Source organism: Poromitra crassiceps (genome assembly GCF_964638095.1).
Source record: "Poromitra crassiceps genome assembly, chromosome: 17".
NCBI lineage: Eukaryota > Metazoa > Chordata > Actinopteri > Beryciformes > Melamphaidae > Poromitra > Poromitra crassiceps.
Window position 1 is genome coordinate 36888050 of NC_139635.1, and position 19654 is coordinate 36907703.

At 43.8% G+C, this 19654-nt stretch overlaps 1 protein-coding gene across 2 annotated transcripts in view; it reads left to right on the plus strand.

Annotated features, from left to right (window-relative positions):
* Positions 1-570: 570 nt before the first annotated feature.
* The window catches only part of LOC310791910 (uncharacterized protein), a 36482-nt gene continuing 17398 nt past the window's right edge, over positions 571-19654 (plus strand). For both annotated transcript variants that reach the window (XM_083653590.1, XM_083653591.1), the window contains exons 1-5: positions 571-776; positions 2662-2717; positions 9738-9892; positions 14487-14710; positions 18260-18475. In XM_083653590.1, the coding sequence (XP_083509716.1) occupies positions 672-776; positions 2662-2717; positions 9738-9892; positions 14487-14710; positions 18260-18475 (756 nt within the window). In that variant the 5' untranslated portion in view covers positions 571-671. The remainder of the gene's footprint in view (positions 777-2661; positions 2718-9737; positions 9893-14486; positions 14711-18259; positions 18476-19654) is intronic.

Genomic DNA, 19654 nt, shown 5'->3' on the forward strand with positions numbered 1-19654 from the left:
GGTGCTCAATAGTATAGGCGTGGGCCAATATTAGGTAATTTGAACATTTTCTTGTTTAACTTGTTTTAAATCTCCAACAGTTACAATAGATTATTATTATTATTATTATCATCATTATTATTATTATTATTATTATTGGGACAATTTTTTCTTATCTCACATCTATCTCACATGGGAACCCTTGGAGTACTGTATTAATAGTTTTACACCCAATATTCCTCAAATATCTTCTCCTCCTATGGCAGGCCTATCGCTAATAATATTCCTACAATATTCCTATAGTATATTACATACATATTACATAACATTATTTGATATAGCCCCTTCTAAAAGTTACAACAATGCAGTTACAACTGCAGTTGTTCACAAGGGATTCGATTATTTTTTCAAATTTCCGCTTAACAGATTTTTTTCACGCGACAGAAGATGCTTTTGTAGTCGCTCGTCAAAAAAAAAAAAAAAAACTCCACTTCCCATGTTGCATTTCGAGGGGGGCGTAGCAGTCAGCCAGTCAGCGCTCGCCTCGCGCTGTGCCTGTGCTCGTGGTGAGTGCAAGTGGCATAGCGAGGATGAACTGAGCTGTAATAACTGGTCACTGTGGTCAATAATAATCACATTTAGTCCAGTGTGTTCCTCCCCGTGCTGTGAGTCTCTCTCTGTGTGTAGGCAGCATGGCCTCTGCAGAAGACGACGCGCTGCTATTTCTAATCTACCAGCATCTGAAGGTGAGCGGCTACCAGAAAGCTGCCAACGCGTTGAAAAAACACGTTACTCAGGTAAGAAGACAAAGAGAGTTAAACTCTCTGTCAACATTTCTTAACCGCCCTGACAACAGTCAACACACCACATCGTCTACTCCAGAGTAGAAACAGTAAAACATGGTTTAAACGTGAGTTTATTGTTATCTCTTGCAGGGGCATGCGTGCTGCCTCGTTATATAAAGGCATTAATTAAATATAAAGCTGCATTTATGGTGTGTGAGAGGCGTGTTTTGCTCCTGGGTGAATGGCAGTGTTATTCAGTGTGTTTGGGGAAGTGTGTGTAAAGCACATGTCTCGCTGTACCAGCGTGCAGGGGGGAAAGAACATTGTGTTACAGAGGCTGCATGGTCGTAAACAGTAGAGCTGCAGGCCTGAAAACACACCAGTACACTGAAACACCATGCAAAAACATATTACACTCTCACAATGTCATCACAGAGTACAGAGGAATCCTCCAGAGATTATGTATTTATTTGATCTGTGTATGGATGTAGTGGAAAGAGTATAATATGACCTACATTATATAATGTCCTATTCAAGTATAGTAGGCTACTGTTTGCTTTGCTGATATTCTAATTAAGTAATGTTAGAAGTAAAAGTAGCTAAGGTTACTGGTGGGGGGGACAAATCTACAAGTACATGTAGCTCAGTTAAAATGTAGGCCTACTTAGAAAGTTAGAAAGGTGTTGTTACATGTGATGACCGAGTTCAAACTAGATTATTTTAATAAAAAATACACAAAGTGCACAAACTAATTTCAAATTACTATTCTGTTCTTTGTTAACTGACTGTTCACTGCAAAGTGCAAAGTGCAATGCAATTTGTCTTTTATGTGGCAGAGTTTCTGATGCATACTGTATGTAGGCTACAGCCTCCGAATCTGTCCTCTAATGCATGTGATTTAAAATGTAGTGAAATAGGCTACTACAACAACAACAAGTAAAAGTAAAATGACTGACTTTGAAAAACTACTAAATTACAGTATAACACGAGTAGTATTAGCAACTTCTTGGATGTAGACATCACTCAGCTAGACACTCTACTATCTTTGCTAAGGTGCTGGAGATCAACATGTATCAAAAAGTGGATGAACAAACCTCCCTCCCCCTTAGGTCCATGACCATGCCAGTTTCTTTATTTAATAACCAAACTCTCTGTCTATTTGACATCATGCCCTCCACATTATTACTGTATCTTCATCAAAACTCAATAAAAACTTCTAAATTGCTCATCATGTTGTCATGCTCACTCTTACTTTTCCACTATAAAAGGTGTTATTTCCTATGAAGCCTCTATACAAGTTCGTCCTACTTACTGCTTACTTACTTAGCCGTGGGGTTTCAGCCGTGGAGAAGCATGTGCTTGTTCAGCATGGTGAAGGTATTTTGCCAGGTTTTAGGCTGAGACCTAAAAATAGCACCCTGGAATGCGCTGCAGGAATTCCTCAAGGGACACGAATGGTCTTTAAAATGGCCTGAAGACGTTTCAATGTCCTCCAGCAAATGCTCTGCAAATCCAAACCTCTCTCTCTCTCTCTCTCCAAGGGGGAGATTTCCTCCAGCGAGGCACATGCTCTTCTAAAGTTGTGCACCCTGGAAATGATCATCTTCTCCCAGAAGAACTTTAAATGCAAAGTCACATGTTCTCATTGTTTTCAGTTTCCTTGGTTGGATGAATTCATGTTCTGGACCGTATGCCAGTAAAGTGGTAGCATTCTTGAACCATAGGAAATTTGATATTTCTTGCCGACTTCCATATTTAGTAGCTTTACTGTGTGTGTGTGTGTGTGTGTGTGTGTGTGTGTGTGTGTGTGTGTGTGTGTGTGTGTGTGTGTGTGTGTGTGTGTGTGTGTGTGTGTGTGTGTGTGTGTGTGTGTGTGTGTGTGTGTGTGTGTGTGTAGGTGGAGACACCAGAAGAGCGCTCCAACCTGCATGATATCTACACCGGCTGGATCAAGTGAGTGAGATCAGATCGATGACGCTGTGCAGAACAAGAAGTCTCGACAAGAGTCTTTGGTTTGCTTTAAGCTTTGAGCTTTTATGTGTGTTTTTGGGCGGCAGCAGTTTTCAGTTAGTTTTGAGTGAGCACACCGTCAACTGCATTCACCATATATATATATATATAGTTATTGTTATAACATGTGGCACATTTACATCACTAACTAGTAATAATAATAATGAGGTAATTCTGGCACTTTACCCTGGAAAAAATAGCAGAATGTACATGGATCTTTATAGAATACACAAAAATGGCACAAATGACACACAACTTTCACACTAATAAACACAGGGTTCACGCAGATAATGTCATTTTGAATAGTTTGGGAATTTGAAGAAATGTCTAGCAAAGTTTGGAAAATGTTGTGGTTCAGGTCCGATACACACATAATTCTAGCTTTTATGTTGTTGTAGAGCCCCTTTGAGTCCACAGTTTGTGTTCATGTGAAGAATAGTGTTCAGATAGAGCGATGCTCTTATTACGCAGCTACTGTCAGCATGCATTATCAAATACCTAATGTACCAAAATCACACCCCCAATTAAATACGATTCCAATACACAAGGTCCCCTGTAAATTGTACAAGAAACCCTCTAACCTGGTGCATTATTAAAATATTAATGTTTACAGATCTTTACAAGATCTCGTTGCGTTAAGAACCAAACCACGTGAGTCCAACGGGGTTAAAGCTTCAAGCATCTTTGGGAAAAGGCATTATATTAAAAGATCGATAATGGGATTTATGAATCAATATCAGTTCTTTCAAATGAATATCGATTCGATATCGATATATCAATTTTATTTGAACCCAGCCCTAGTTAGCAGGGGCAAGAACACAGGACAAAATCTTTAAAACAAATCAAGGTCTGGACACAGTTTTATCTAAGTGTGTAGGAACCCTGTAAACTGTAGAAACACAAATACACACCAGTATAATAGAGACTAGTTACTACTTCATATTGGACAACACCATCAAACACATGTAATGGTTGCACTTGAAGCATTTCCCACTGACTACTGTACAGAGAGCTGAGTGAAGTGTGTTCCTTGCTGTGTTTGGAGAGTGTTTCACAGAGCGGGAGATATTCCTTTGTTCTCCTGCTCACTCACATCAGGTCACTGTGTGGTCAGACAGGGCTCTGGCACACTGGGGGAGCTCTGGTCACTTTATGGTCTGGGGCCCCAGACCATAAAGCTGGGTACCTTTGGATCATTCGAGGGATGTATTCATCTAGGAATGTATTGAATGTATAACATGGAATTGCTGAGCTATCCGTCAACTTTGCTGTTTTGTTTTCGGAGTTAAAAACCAATTGATAGGAACTTCCGGTGGAGCCATGCCTGAGGCGGTCGCATAGTTAAGTGCTCTGTCTCAATCGGTATCAAATTCACCCCCAAACTTGAAAAATTCAATAAACAAACTACTTCGAGTAAGAAATGAGTGGAAGGGGAAGGAATAGAAAAGAAAAGAAACCCAAAAACAAGGTAACTGAAGCTTGTACGTCGAAAAATAGCGAAATGGCCACTTCTGAGAATGGCGTGGGCGTGCTAGCCGAAAAACAGGGAGAAGGCCCTCTTAGCACCGGAGGTGAGCTGCTCAACGAAATGCTGTCTATCTCCAAAGAACTCCGAGAATTCAAGAAAGATATGTACTCGGCCTTCTCCGAACTTAAGGGGGAAATAAAGAAAGACCTGAAAGAGGAGATAACAACGCTGAAAGTCGAACTCTATCAGAAGCTAACGGAGGTCGGGGAAATACTCAACACCCAGGGCCAGGCTATTTCCGCGGCGGAGGAGCGGATTGCGGTGATGGAAGAGAGCGGGTCAGTAACCAAAGAAGCTATGATATCGCTGCTCAAAGAACAACGCAGGCTACGGGAAAAGGTGACGGACCTGGAAAGTAGGTCGAGACGAAATAATATCCGGATATACGGGATACGGGAAGAGGCCGAGGGTGACTCGGTGATTACTTTCGTGGAGAACTTGCTGAGTACGGAGCTCACATTACCCGAAGGTATGTCTCTTCAAATCCAACGCGCACACCGAGCGCTGGCGAGAAAACCAGGACCCGATGTCAATCCTAGATCCATCGTTGTAAACTTCCTGCAGTTTGAAGTTAAGGAATCAATCCTGAAGCTGGCTTGGAAGAAGAAAATCCAAATCAACAATAAACAGATTTACTTTGACCACGACTACGCCTACGAAGTGATGGAGAAGCGCCGTGCCTACGGGGGAATCAAAAAAGCTCTCAAGGAAAGAGGGATCCGATTCCAAACACCGTTCACGAGGATCCGAATCCACTGGAGCACCGGGCCGAAGACCTACGAGGACGCGCAGGATGCCACACGTGAGATGAATGAGAGGGGATTCCACCTGGTCGCTCCGAGAGGGGACACGAGCTCTTCCATGGAGGATCGTATACAGAAGGCGTTTCCATGGCAACGGAGGGAAGAGAGGATCAGAGGGGGCCGAATGGAGACGAGAGTGAAGGAAAAGTTACAGCCGTTCAGGAGGGCAGAGTCGCAGGAGTAAAAGGAGAATGGGAAGAACACAAAAGAACTGTACGTAAACGAGGGAAGTAAATTAGAGGACATTTCCTATTCTATTTTATTTTACATTTTATTTTAATTAAAGGAAGATCTGCTTTAGTTACCTACTGACTATAAATAAGTATAATAATTTAGGAAACTATTATTTTGGATTACCGATTGACCAGACAAGCATGTTTCATCTATGTTGGACTTATCTAGAGGTCATGGAATGTACAAGCATTCCTCCACTAGGGGGGGCCCCCACCATTTGGGGGGGTTTTTCCCTCCACCCACCAACAGGGACTATAGAGGGACCATAGTCCCCCTGCTCAGGGAAGTTTCTGTTATTTCTTATTGTTTTTTGTTACTCAAAGGGGAGATCTGGTTTTGTTTTTCATATACGATTCCTACAAGTAGGAAGGACATTCTCATACATAGCAACGCACCCAATTCCAAAACGATGAATGTACGCACCACATGGTTTATGTGATTTCGCTAAATGTAAATGGGCTTCGTAACCCAGTTAAACAAAAAAGAACCTTGGCAAAACTGAAGAGAGAGAATATTGATATCGCCCTGATTCAGGAGACACACATGTCAGGGGTAGAATATGAAAAGCTCAGAAGACAAGGATTTAAGTATGTGTTCCACGCTTCAAATGGGAATAGGCACACAAGAGGGGTAGCAATATTGATTTCGGGTAGAATAATGTATGAACACATAACAACTATAAAGGACAAAGAAGGAAGATTCATATTGATAAAGGGTAAAATTGAGGGTCATTTGTTTACTATCTATAATGTGTACGTTCCACCTGGCTCAGAGTCAGATTTCTATGTACAAATATTGGATAAGATTGCGGCAGAAGCACAGGGAACTTTTTTGTGTGGAGGTGACTTCAATATTACTCTGAATCCTCATATTGATTCATCAGGACTGAGATCAGGCCAATCCAAAAAAACTACAAGGAAAATAAACTCAATAATATCTGAGCTGGGGCTGATCGACGTTTGGAGGCAACGTAACGCATCAGTTAAGGATTATACCTTTTTTTCATCTCCTCACTCAACATATTCGAGAATCGATTATTTCCTAATGTTTGGGTCAGATAGCAGTAAGGTGCAAGATTGCCATATTGGAACGATGGATCTCTCGGATCACTGCCCAGTGTATTTGTCCCTAACAGCAGCTTCTGAGAGGAAGTTTACATACTGGAGATTTAACTCCAACATATTGAATGAACAGAATATTGAAAGGTTTACGAAGGAGATATCAGACTACATAGAATTTAATGACAATGGAGAGGTGAGTCCGCCAGTGCTTTGGGACGCCTGTAAGGCGGTAATGAGGGGAAAGGTGATTGCAGTAACATCATTTATTAAGAAGGCGAGAGCCGAAAAACTTAACACTCTGCAGGGGGAATTGAAAGTATTGGAATTTGAGCATAAGACAACAATTGACCCTAAGATTAAAATAGAGATAAAAAAGATAAAAAATAAAATTGAAGAAATATGTACACAGGAAATTCAAAAAAAGATGTTATACACTAAACAGAAATACTATGAAGGTGGTAGCAAATATTCAAAACTGTTGGCCTACAAACTTAGAAAACAACAGGCAGATAGCATGATATACAAGATAAAGGATCCAAGAACTAATGTTCTTCATTATCAGATGAGGGAAATTAAAAACTGTTTTAAAGAATATTATGAGAAGCTATATACACAACCCCAGGTTGATAATGATCAGAAAATGGAGTCTATGCTCGAATCTCTAAATTTGCCAACCCTTACAGAAGCCCAAAATGAGTCACTGATCCAACAGATATCACAAGAAGAAATATATTCAGCTATAGCTAGATTGAAGGCAGGCAAGTCCCCTGGCACTGACGGATTCACTACAGAGTGGTACAAGGGCCTGAAGGGGGCCCTGACACCTATTCTGTTGAAAACATTTAATTGGGTCCTGAAAGAAGGGGAAACTCCGGATTCATGGAAGGAGGCAATTATCTCGGTTATACCTAAAGGAGGGAAAGACAAATCGGAATGTGCGAATTATAGGCCAATTAGTGTACTGAACCTTGATTATAAACTGTTTACGTCAATTATTGCCAAGAGGCTGGAAAAAATTCTACCAGAAATAATCAACTTAGATCAAACTGGGTTTATTCTGTCACGTCAGACTCACGATAGTATCAGGAGGTCCCTGCAGGTTATTAGACATATAGATCTAAATAAAATACAAGCTATGCTTATAAGTTTAGACGCTGAAAAAGCTTTTGACTCGGTTAGGTGGAAATTCTTATTTAAAGTTATGGAAAGGTTCGGTTTTGATCAGGTCATTATTAAGACATTAGAAGCCTTGTATGACAAGCCATCAGCCAGATTAAAGATCAATGGTGAGCTAACTGACTCTTTTTTGCTTGAGAGGTCTACGAGACAGGGCTGTCCGGTCAGTCCTTTGTTATTCGCAATTTTTGTCGAACCATTGGCACAATGGATTAGACAGAATAACTCGATTAGGGGAATAGAAATGGCTGCCGGGGAACAAAAGCTAGCATTATTTGCAGACGATATTCTCGTGTACCTCTCAAGCCCAACAGACTCTCTCCCAGCCTTGATGGCGGTGCTTAAAGAATATGGGTCATACTCAGGCTATAAAGTCAATGAACGAAAAACTCAGATCCTGAATATAAATTATAATCCTCCTCATAGTCTTCGATCCAAATACCAAATGTGCTGGGATAAGTCATCAGCGGCCCAGATCCGGCCACTAGTGGGCTGGTGTACTCCAAGTTATAACTCCCGGTGGAAAGAGATTGAAGGCTCAATGAGTGAGAGAATTCCAGTTAATACGTTGATAGGGGACCCCTCATCGACTGATTTCCTGTCGGATCCCAATAATCCTTTGGTAATTAGCTCTCTTAAAACATGGAAGGAAATAATTAGAAAACATCATTTGAAAGATAGGGCGACAATATTCAAGTGGTTTGCATACGATTCGAATTTTATTCCCAGTAGATATGACTCAACGTTTAGAAATTGGGCTCCTAGTGGCCTTACAGCACATTGTACTCTCTTGAACCAAGGTAGAGTGTATAGCTTCCAGGACCTCAAAGTAAAATTTAACTTGCAGGATCAGGATCACTTTAGATATATACAAATCAGGAACTTTATAGATAAGACATTCCCGAAAAATGATCGAGCAATGGGAATGGAAATCCTTGGTATCTTCCAGAATGCATACGATGATGGTAGTTACAGGAAGATGGTATCTAGGTTGTATATGGCTCTTCAAAGTCTAAAAGGTGACCATACTATGAATATTAAGGAAAGATGGGAAGCAGAGGGAAACTCCACGATATCTCCAGAAGATTGGACCAGAATATGTGGTCAGCAATGGAAAATGACGAGTTCACCATCCTGGAGGGAATTTAGTTGGAAAAATGTGATTAGATACTTCTGTACTCCAGCGCAAAAATCTAAATTCTCTCACCAATCTGAATGTTGGAGGTCATGTGGAAATACAATGGCAAACCATTTCCATATCTTTTGGAGTTGTCCCTCTGTGGTTCCATTTTGGAAGAAAGTACATGAGGTCCTGGAGGCGGTTTTTAGGATGGAAATTCTTTTTGATTTTAAAATACTGTACTTGGGAGATATAGAAGAGTTGCATTGTGTGAAACGAGATGAATATATGTTGAGAGTGATGTTAGTGGCTAGCAAAAAGGCTGTGACTAGAAAATGGCTAAAGCAAGAGGTACCAACTGTGAATGAATGGATAGATCTAATCCACTCGATATATGTAATGGAGAGAGTAACATTTAGACTAAGAGCTCAAGTTGATTCCTTTGAAAACAAATGGTCGAAGTGGCTTGCCTATGTATCGGATATAAGACCTGACTTTGTATAGCTGAGAAGAAACAAGGTGGTGTGTGTAAATGGGTACCGTAAATGCTTATAATTGAAAATTGTATGTGGGTGCGAATGAATGAATGATTATGTGAATGTAGATGAGTACAAGATTGAATGGTTAAACATCCTCCCCTGTCTTTTTGTTCGTTTTTGTTCGTTTAGTTTATTTATGTTTTGTGCTGTTGTCTGTACAGTATTGTTTTGTTTGTCATTGAGAAAAATAACAATAAAAAGTAAATGACAAAAAAAAAAAAAAAAAACCAATTGATAAAACATAATGTTAGATATGCTGCTACTAATATTGATAGTAACACAGCCGTTGCCAGTGATGCTCAGTCAGATTGAACGTGATGTACTAAGGCTGAATCAAACCAGATTCATTCAGGACCAGTCAGTACTTGTCTAATCTAACAAACTCTTGGCTATCAGAGGCCTGCTATACAAGAGAGTTGAACAAATTGTGTGTGTGTGTGTGTGTGTGTGTGTGTGTGTGTGTGTGTGTGTGTGTGTGTGTGTGTGCGTGTGTGTGTCCTAGGCTATGCTCTCTTGCCCACGATGCCAAGCAGGAAACAGAAGTGGACTCCACCACTCTGAAGAAGAAGAGCATCAAGCCAGACCCTGGCACCAGTGAAGAAGAAGACACGGAACCCAAGATGGAAGATGAAGAGGTGGATGCTAAGCCTCCAGTCGGTACGTCTTCACTCTTCACTGTTTTTCTGTCTTCACTGTTTATGTGTGTCTGCCCGTCGGGTAAAAATAGCCCCAAATCTGCCTCTTTACCAACATGCACGTAAACAGAGAGATGAAAGCTAAACACATTTGATGTACAGTTGGGTCTGCCAAGTGGCTAATCTTCGGTTCCGATGACATCACCAAGAAGCCCTTTCCCACCCACAGTCAGTCTAAAGGTGCGTTCACACCGACCTATTAAAGTTTTTCACTGGCATCGAGTTTACATACAAAGTCATATTCGCCCGGGAGAAAAATCAGGGCGAAAGGGCGAAAATTCGCTCATCGCCCGAGATGAAATATCCCAACTCGAGCGAAATTCCGCTGGCAACAGTCGCTTGCTGCTCAACGCCGATTGGCTGCCGTAACCCCGGAAGTGGCTGCAGTAAACACCGGTGCGTGAAACTAAAATGGTCCGGCTAGCCGTGGAGCAAACTCTTCTCTTGGCCTTGCTAAATGCTAGGTCACTAGCAAACAAAACCTTCCTACTGAATGACTTCTTCACTTCCCGTGAACTGGATTTGATGCTCCTGACAGAGACTTGGCTCCATGCTGGTGAGTGTACACTGGGGCTGCACGATATATCGTTTACACATCGTCATCGCAATGTGCGCATGCGCGATAGTCACATCGCAGGACGTGCGATGTCAAAAGCAAATTAACTCGTTATGTTGCTTGATAAACTCTCACTTTAGGGGTAGCCTACTGAGTGAAATGAGGTTATCTCAAAGGAGAGAGACGCCCCGCTACTGTACTCACTCATTTAGTGCTTAGCTTCAACACAACAAACATGCACAGAGACCTAAATTGAATTATTTTTGCTTATGTTGCTTATGTTGCGTTGCTGACAGTAGCCCGTCTGTAAACAATGTGATTGCGGAGGCGGACTTGTCCACAGTTTGCAGCGCACTCGCATACAGCAGGCTGGCTGCTGTAACTCAACATGTCCGTGGAGTGGAGATAGGCTATTTACTCTTGAAACACCAAAAAGCAAGACCGCAACTTACAGTATAATGACACGAAGGCTAAAGTGATTACTGAGAAGTTGTCCGTGTATCACTGCGGCTGTATCTCCCCCTCAGTCTTTGATGTTGCATCACATGATAGCAGTAACGTTACGGTAGAGTTAATCATAGACATAGCGACTTATTTACACAAAACATGTCAGTGAAAATAAAAAAAGAAGAGACATATCTGGGCAATTAAATGTATATTTATTACTTTTCACGAATGAATTGTTTGTCACCGGTCGGCTGCATGTGAATCCTCGTCTCTCTGTACTGCCAGCCTTGCGCTCAAAAACCGGAACTCCGCAGATGCGGAGTGTACCACTTGGTCGTTTCTGGAGGGGGTTTCCGGGGGGTCAGACCAAGTGTGTAAAGTGGCAGGGGTGTTTCATTGTTGATTTATTGAAACGTTAGAAGAACGAAAGAAGTTGAAACCATTGATTGTAATCAATGAAATCTAATGTTTTTCTGCAAATAGCATCATTGGGAGGTAGATTCTGGCACTCAATATTAGGGGTGGGCAATATATCAATTGTATATCAATATTGTGATATGAGACTATATGGTCTTAGATGTTGGATATGGTAATATGGTGATACAGCATATTGTCTTTCCCTGGTTTTAAAGGCTGCATTACACTAAGTGAAGTGTAGGCTAGTGACATTTTAAAGTAGAATGTCATAACTCACTCACTTTTTCATGTATGTAGCCTAAGTCAGGGAAATCCATTGGTCAAAATGTGTATGCACCCTGATAGATGACACTCTGAGGCCTACAGTAGGCGACAGCCCAGTGGTTGAGAAACATTAAAATACCTAATTTCCCCTCCAAAATCAGATGGACTCCTCTACAAAATCATCCCAATCATTCTAGAAGTATTCTTTTCTTTAACACTTTGAGTGCCACGGCCCTTGGGCAAAAGGTGCTGTACTGTGCCACATAGGCCGCAATGCATTTTAAAACAGTCATATAATTTCTTTAATAATTACTATGTAAACACTGAACACGCACAAATAACGATGAGACTCTCTTCTATCACCTGCAAAAAAAAGTTTATTGATCCCATTTTCCGTTCTTTAGTTATGAGCCGGAGAAGATAGCTTGATTTAGCCAAAAACAGCAATTTTTTTCTTGAAGCTGAGATAATGAGCCTTTTGTGAAATTAAACATTTCAAGCACATCATTGACTCTGAAGCTAATATTTTCTGATATAATGACACCTCAAAAATAATTTCCTTCAATAAAAGAGTGAAAACAAAGGAATTTTGTTTGGCCAAATAATATGTTTTAGCTGCAACCAGCAGCGCTGGCCCCTGCGTGCGCAGACCCTACACCTTCATGCTGGTCTTGATTTACTGCTGGTGGGCATCAGATAGCCTATTCTAGCTTGTTTGCTCTCTGTGCATCGAGCCTGCTGCAGTCTGTTGTATGCTGTAGTGTCCTGCGTGCCCCACCTCCCCCCCCCCCCCCCGTTGTGGGAGGAGTGTCTCTCTGCTCGGCTCTGCTGTGAGTGCGTTTGCTCTGCGTGTGCTCAGCACTGAAAAGTCCGCGACATCCAGCTTTTTTACAGCCGCGTGTATTCTTCCAGTTGAGAATAATAACAACTCCACGGCTGATCATGCGAATGGGCTGTTGCAGCGGACACGGAGGTGCTCAATTGTGACAGCAGATTGGCTGCTGCAGGGGCACAGCTAACGTTATGCTTCAATGAAGCAGCTGCATACGGACGGATGCGATGCGATTTCCTTTTCCCCAACGACTTCTTCTGTGTGTTTTACTCCACTTTCTCTCATCTGGAGTGCGCTGTCGCCACCTAAGGGTTCTGTAAAATAGGTTAGACACATTCAATAGCTGTCATATTGTAAGAGGCGATGTAAGAGGCATAGATCGACACCCCCCCCGTCAAAAAAACAATTTCGAGTTATTGACGCCATTTGGCGTTGCTGGCAGCCTACGGTAAATTTCTAATGACGCCATATGGCGTCGCTGGCACTCAATGTGTTAAAATAGAGCTATTCTGGTAATCTGGTGAAAATCTGTATTTTTTCATATCGCAATATATATCGCAGGGGCGGGGAATATCGCAATGTCAGTTTTTTCCAATATCGTGCAGCCCTAGTGTACACTGTTCTCCATGCTGGTGAGTGTACACCGTTCTCCATGCTGGTGAGTGTACACCGTTCTCCATGCTGGTGAGTGTACACTGTTCTCCATGCTGGTGAGTGTACACCGTTCTCCATGCTGGTGAGTGTACACTGTTCTCCATGCTGGTGAGTGTACACCGTTCTCCATGCTGGTGAGTGTACACCGTTCTCCATGCTGGTGAGTGTACACTGTTCTCCATGCTGGTGAGTGTACACTGTTCTCCATGCTGGTGAGTGTACACCGTTCTCCATGCTGGTGAGTGTACACTGTTCTCCATGCTGGTGAGTGTACACCGTTCTCCATGCTGGTGAGTGTACACCGTTCTCCATGCTGGTGAGTGTACACTGTTCTCCATGCTGGTGGTGAGTGTACACCGTTCTCCATGCTGGTGAGTGTACACTGTTCTCCATGCTGCTGGTGAGTGTACACTGTTCTCCATGCTGCTGGTGAGTGTACACTGTTCTCCATGCTGGTGGTGAGTGTACACCGTTCTCCATGCTGGTGGTGAGTGTACACCGTTCTCCATGCTGGTGAGTGTACTGTACACCGTTCTCAGAACTTCTTCCTCCCGACTACATTTTTCAGCTCCCCCCGGTCCAAACTAGTCTTGAGAATTGTGCCTGTTGACGAGCGATTTAAACACAGCGACGGAGCGATTGCAAAGGGTTGAATCGAGCGACAGGGAGAAAAATAAATATCTCGGTGTGAACACAGCTTAAGCGTCGCTCGCCAGCTGATTCCCGACTCTTGAGACTCTTGATTAGAGGCACGTCTGCCAGAATTCTGGGGGCGTAGTTAGTTAGTAGTCTCGCTAGCCAGCCTCCCCTCCCTTCCGTCCGAGGAGTCTGGCGGCGCAGGTCTCCATAGTGGGATTGCGATGGGCGGCGCTTAGCGGCAGTGCCCTTGGAAAATAGTTTCAAACAATCCAACTTGCCGTTTTCAGCGTGTAGCAACGAGCTAGCGTGTAGATTTCTGCCGTTAGCTTGCTAGCTAGTTAGCGTTGTTGTTTTCACTGCGGCGGCAGGGCACTATTTACAGCGACACACAGGGAGGAGGGAGCGGAAGCCGCTCTGATTGACATGGTCGGAGCCAATGACAGAGTTCGTAATAAGCCGGGAGCGGACATCCGGCTGCCACTGAAACAGTCGCTCAAATGGGAGAGCAGAGTAGAGCAGGGGAGGGTTTATCCCAGTTATGGAGACCTGCGGCGCCAGACTCCTCGGACGGAAGGGAAAGGAGGCTGGCCAGCGAGAGTAGTTAGTTAGTGACTTTGATTTTATTTCAGTTTATGACAATGTTTTTGAACATCTAGTTTCCATCTTAGTTTCAGTTTATTAAAGGCACCTTGGCACTACTGACTCATTTCCAACTAAACCATTAAGTCTTTACTTTGCTTTATTCAGATTCTCTCCCTCCAGCTGAAGAGCCCCAGACGGCTGCAGCCGAGTCATCCAGCACAGAGCTTCCCTCCCTGGGGAAAGATGCCGAGAGCCTCCCTGACCAAACCCTGGATCCTGGAGCCCAAACCAAACCCAAAGCAGCAGGGTCGGACAGCGAGAGCTCCGACTCCTCTGACACTGAAGAAGAGAAAGAAGAGAAAGAGGAGGAGGCAGAAACAAAGATAGAGGTGAGGAGAGGAGAGGAGAGGAGGAGCAGTACCTAATCATCGTTGCAGTAATGAAATCGGGGTGGGTATTTAGGATAAGCCAGAAAGTTAGGCCCCAGACCCCCACGGCCCGTGAGCACCTGGGTTCCTGGTTTTTACAGTGTGCCCCACACCGTTGTCAGTAGGGCTCATTGACGGCTTTTACAATCGTGTTGAATTGGTGTTGGTGAGAGAAATCACTCTGATTGGCTGGTGGTCAGCACAAAACTTTCTTCTCATTTTTCAACTGCATCTCATCTGATCATTCCAATACACGATTATTTTCACAACGACGTGACCTTCAGGAAAGCCCCTTGAGCCTGTCGCTGTATGATTTCACTGTCCAAAAAGTCAGTGACTACTAGTCACGACTAGTGAGCACTCTCAACAAAAAGTTTCAAAAGCTACGGTGCAAGGCGCAAACAATATACAGAAAGACAGAAAAACCAGCACCCAAAATAAATCCTTTTGGTTTTTTTAATGCCTTCAAAGCAGCAGTCAAACAATGGACGTTTCGGCACAAGCCTGACAATGCTGAGGAAGGCTTGTGCCGAAACGTCCATTGTTTGACTGCTGCTTTGAAGGCATTAAAAAACCCAAAAGGATTTATTTTGAGTGCTGTATGATTTCACCCATTTAGTGCGTCTTCGGTTGTAGTCTTTGCCGTGTGTTGTTCACGTGCCACTTTTTGACCCCGACACACACAGGCAACATGAGGCGACGCAACAGTCGGCCGTTGTTGCTGCTCATTCTTTGACGTTGGTTTGGTGTATCTGGGCCCTTACAGTAAAGAAGAGATGCATGGATAACCCTCTCATGTCAGCAAAGGGTAAAAAAGGCCCCATATTTTTGAAATATCTTTCAATTGGAGGAAGGAGGACTGAACCACCCTCTTAAATTGGTCATCAAAAGAGGGGTTGGAGTCAAATAATTATGCCCAGATTTCTAGCAGCAGGCTTTACATGGCTGGGCAGATTACAGAGATAACCATGAAGCATCGTGATGTAATTACTTGGGCCAACCAAAACCATCTCAGAATTGTTTTCATTTCATATCTGAGACACAAACCTTAAGTCACTTGGTTTTATCAGAATGCAGTTTTTGGTATCATATTCTGCGTAGCAATGGAAAGAAATGTTTGTGAATAATATGACCAAAGAGAGAAAACGCCAAGGGGCCAAGGATTGGCACGGTGGCTCGGTGGCTCAGTGGTAGAGCTGTCGCCTCACAGTCAGAAGGTCCTGAGTTCGATTCTCGCCTGGGACACTGGGCGCTGTGGTTGTGTTCCCCCCCATATCTTCAGTGCCTACTGCCCAGGTGGGGTATCTCGTCGTAAGGGCCTTTCTGTCTGTGTGGAGTTTGCATGTTCTCCCCGTACCCCCCAGGGGGTTCCTCCGTATATAACCCCCCCACTAAAAACATGCAGAAGATCAGATCGTCATCGTCATCCGACCAGTGACGACAACATCCGAAGTTGGTCCCCGGGCGCTGTACGAGAAAGCGACCACTGCTCCTGGCCTGCCCCCCGGAGGAAAGGACATGCCTGGATGGGTTAAATGCAGAGGACACTTTTCACCGGCCACCGTCAGCATGAGTGTGTTGTGGCCGCATGCATGTATTGTGGTGTTCGTGTGACAATAAAAGACGGGGCTTGTCCCGTTACGAGAGAGAGATTGATTCCTGGGGGACACCACAGAAAAAGACGAAGCATTCCGTACCACAATTTAAGCTGGGCAATATTAGTGATGCCAACCCAATTTTCAGGGCATTCAAGTGGAATTACATGATCAGTAGTGTCAAATGCTTTGCTAAGAGCTCAAATAATTAATTAGCAACTTAAACCGAGTCAGTTCTTCTGCTGTGACCTTTAAAACTTGACTGACAGGTACAGCTTGAGACTAAAAGTAAAGTCTTTGAGCCACAAGCAGTTTTACCCTCTCAGTTTGAGCTTGATTCAGGGTGAGTGCTGTAATATTACCCCCACAAAACACACACACACACACACACACACACACACACACACACACACACATAACTGTTGCCCAGTCACTGTAATAATGTGTGGGTAGATAGACACTGATGGCAGTGTTATTATATAGCCTGTGTTATTATATACCCTACTTGTGAAACACACACAGACACATTGGATGTCTGCCTGTCTGCCCTCTATCTGTTAGTCTGTTCTGTTGTCATTGTATGCAAGATGTGTGTGTGTGCGTGTGTGTGTGTGTGTGTGTGTGTGTGTGTATATCTGAGTCTGTATTCTTTTATGCTGGGCCCAGTGATCCGATGGACAGTGATAGGTGTTGGCATTATCTTAATCTCCTGAGCTAAACTGTGTGTGTGTGTGTGTGTGTGTGTGTGTGTGTGTGTGTGTGTGTGTGTGTGTGTGTGCGTGCGTGCGTCTGTGTGCGTGTGTCTGTTTGTTTAGGGTTTCCGGTGTAGAGTGGATGTCTGGCATCGTGGTGGAGTGTGTTTGGTCGTCCAGTTGAGTGCAGCCCAGAGAACACTGCATATAGTGAAGGCTTGTGTGTGTGTTGAGAATCTCCTCGCTCGCACAACCTCTCTTCAAAACAAGGGTCCATGTTGTTACCTGGAGCATGCGCAGTCGGCGCGCTTGCTATGCGTACAGTCTGGGCGCCGTGGGCGGTCACAAATTGTGGGCTGCACACGGATGACCGCATAGCGGTCCCCACAGACCCTTGTGGACAGGACGGATGACATTTACATCATGCGGACCAAATCTGACTTATGAATTTCGCTTAATGGTAAATTGTGTAATAACTACAATGTGGGCACCCAAAGTCTATCAGTCTGCTGACTAATGAGACTCGGACAAACGGACGATATTCTGGGGTTTCCGGTGTTAACCAGACGTCCGCGCCAAGACGTCCACTTCCATGTGTTGCGGATATTGTTTTACAGTCCGATTGACACGAGAAGGAGTTGGAGTCGAGATAACTGCATATGAGACGTCGTCGGACTGTAAACAACGACGGAAGCGTAAGTCATGACACGGGACACTAAAAACATCCTCTATTATCCTTCATGCCTGGAAATGGCGGTACTGTAGTAGTTGTAGGTCTGATGCTCTATGGCGAGGTTGGAGCCTGTGAAAATATAACGGTGAGTGGAGTGGTGGTGTGGTCGGGAAATGCGCATGCGTGGAACGCCAGACCACCACTGGCTCACATGCATAGGTTAATACAATAACAATACAATAAGCCAAACATATTGGGTTGGACATCATTGTCCCTTAGCCTATATGTAATTTGCTGGTGTCCTTTTTTGTGTTCTGTTGGGAATAGTCTGTTTTTGCCAACTTTTTGTTTCTTTGGTCTGGTTGTTAAATTGGTCTAAAACCCAAATCCAGGTAGCAGTGAAAAGGTGTTAAGAAGTTTTACATTTGGCTTTTGGAAACGTGTGGATTCCCTAAATTCCGTGGCAAAGTTAGCAAAGCTTAGCAGTAGAAAGCTACCAATAGTTAGCCTCGTTAGCTTTACTAAATGCAGACTTCTACATGTTTTGCAGTCAGCTCCTGCCGATGCGCCTCACGAGGTAAAGAGCTCCAGCTCTGACTCCTCGGACTCAGACTCAGAGGCTCCAGCCGTGGACCCCGTCCAGGAGGCCTCCAGCCTCGTCCAGCCCAGCCAGGACACCTCTGATCAGGCCCCGGCCCAACTCCAGGCCCCCGCTCCAGCTCAGGCCTCCAGCTCAGAGAGTGAGGACGAAGACGAGCCGGAGCAGGTTAGTGACCCAAGGCTTATTTAAATTATTTTAGTGAACTCGCCACCTATTTTAAATAATTCTGACATGCTACAAACAAAAAAAGACCATTGTCACATTCGCCAGGGAGACGAGCAGTGTCTTGCTCAAGGACACTTTGACAGGACACATGGCTGCCGCTGGCATTGAACCTGAGACCCTCCAGTGATGGGATGGTCTTTCTAAACATTAGGCTACCTCTCAATTTATCACTGCTGATTGTTTGTGAATATGTTAGTTTACTTTACAAAGAAATAGGTTTACATGCTGGAATTTGACAGCTGATGTTGCCTTGCTTATCGACAAGCACACATTCCCCATTGAGCATAATTGAACACCTTTTCTGAATTGTAGGTGTCCACTGGTAAATTTGGCACGCATTCCATCCACTGAGCAGCAATTGAAACCTCCCCACCCACATCACCCCCTCTGCACATCTGAAACCTATTTTGTTGAGCATTGTGACTGGCATTGCAAGCAACACCGCAAGCCTCATAGTATTCTGATATGTGAATTTTTACAGTCTGTTATTGGCAGGGAAAACGCTTTTGTGATGCTGCTAAATAGCGTTAGCATCAAGCCACTTGGCCTCTCAAAGTATCCGAGACCCAGACTGTGAGGCCCTGCTAGATGCTCCAACAAAACGTAAAGAAGAGAAACATTAAACCAGGGGTCAGCAACCTATGGCACGGGGGCCACCTCTGGCACGCGAAGGGTTAACCACTGGCACAGCAGCGCACAGCAGCAATAAGTGCGCAATTGAGATTTTTTGTCAAATGACCTACTTCACAGCCATTTGCAATTGTGCGGCATGTTATGTTATTTAGGATATTTACGGTAGTGACCCACTCTCTGCCTCTGATTGGTTGCCTTCCATGGAAGCAGCAGAGCAATGCCACTATCTTACTTGATTGCTCGGCTGCTGCAATAGAAGGCAACCAATCAGAGGCAGAGAGTGGGTCACTACCGTAAATATCCTATATACATGGCTCTGGGCACTTTGGGCAGCAGAAAGCAGATGAAAAATGTCAGCGCCGAAGACAGAGAAGGACCGTGCTGTGTATATTGTATAGTGCTTTACTTCAATGTCCTGATTTTTGAAGGAACAACGTTAAATTTTGATGTGCGAGTCATTAATCTTGGTGTGGCACACTGATTGAC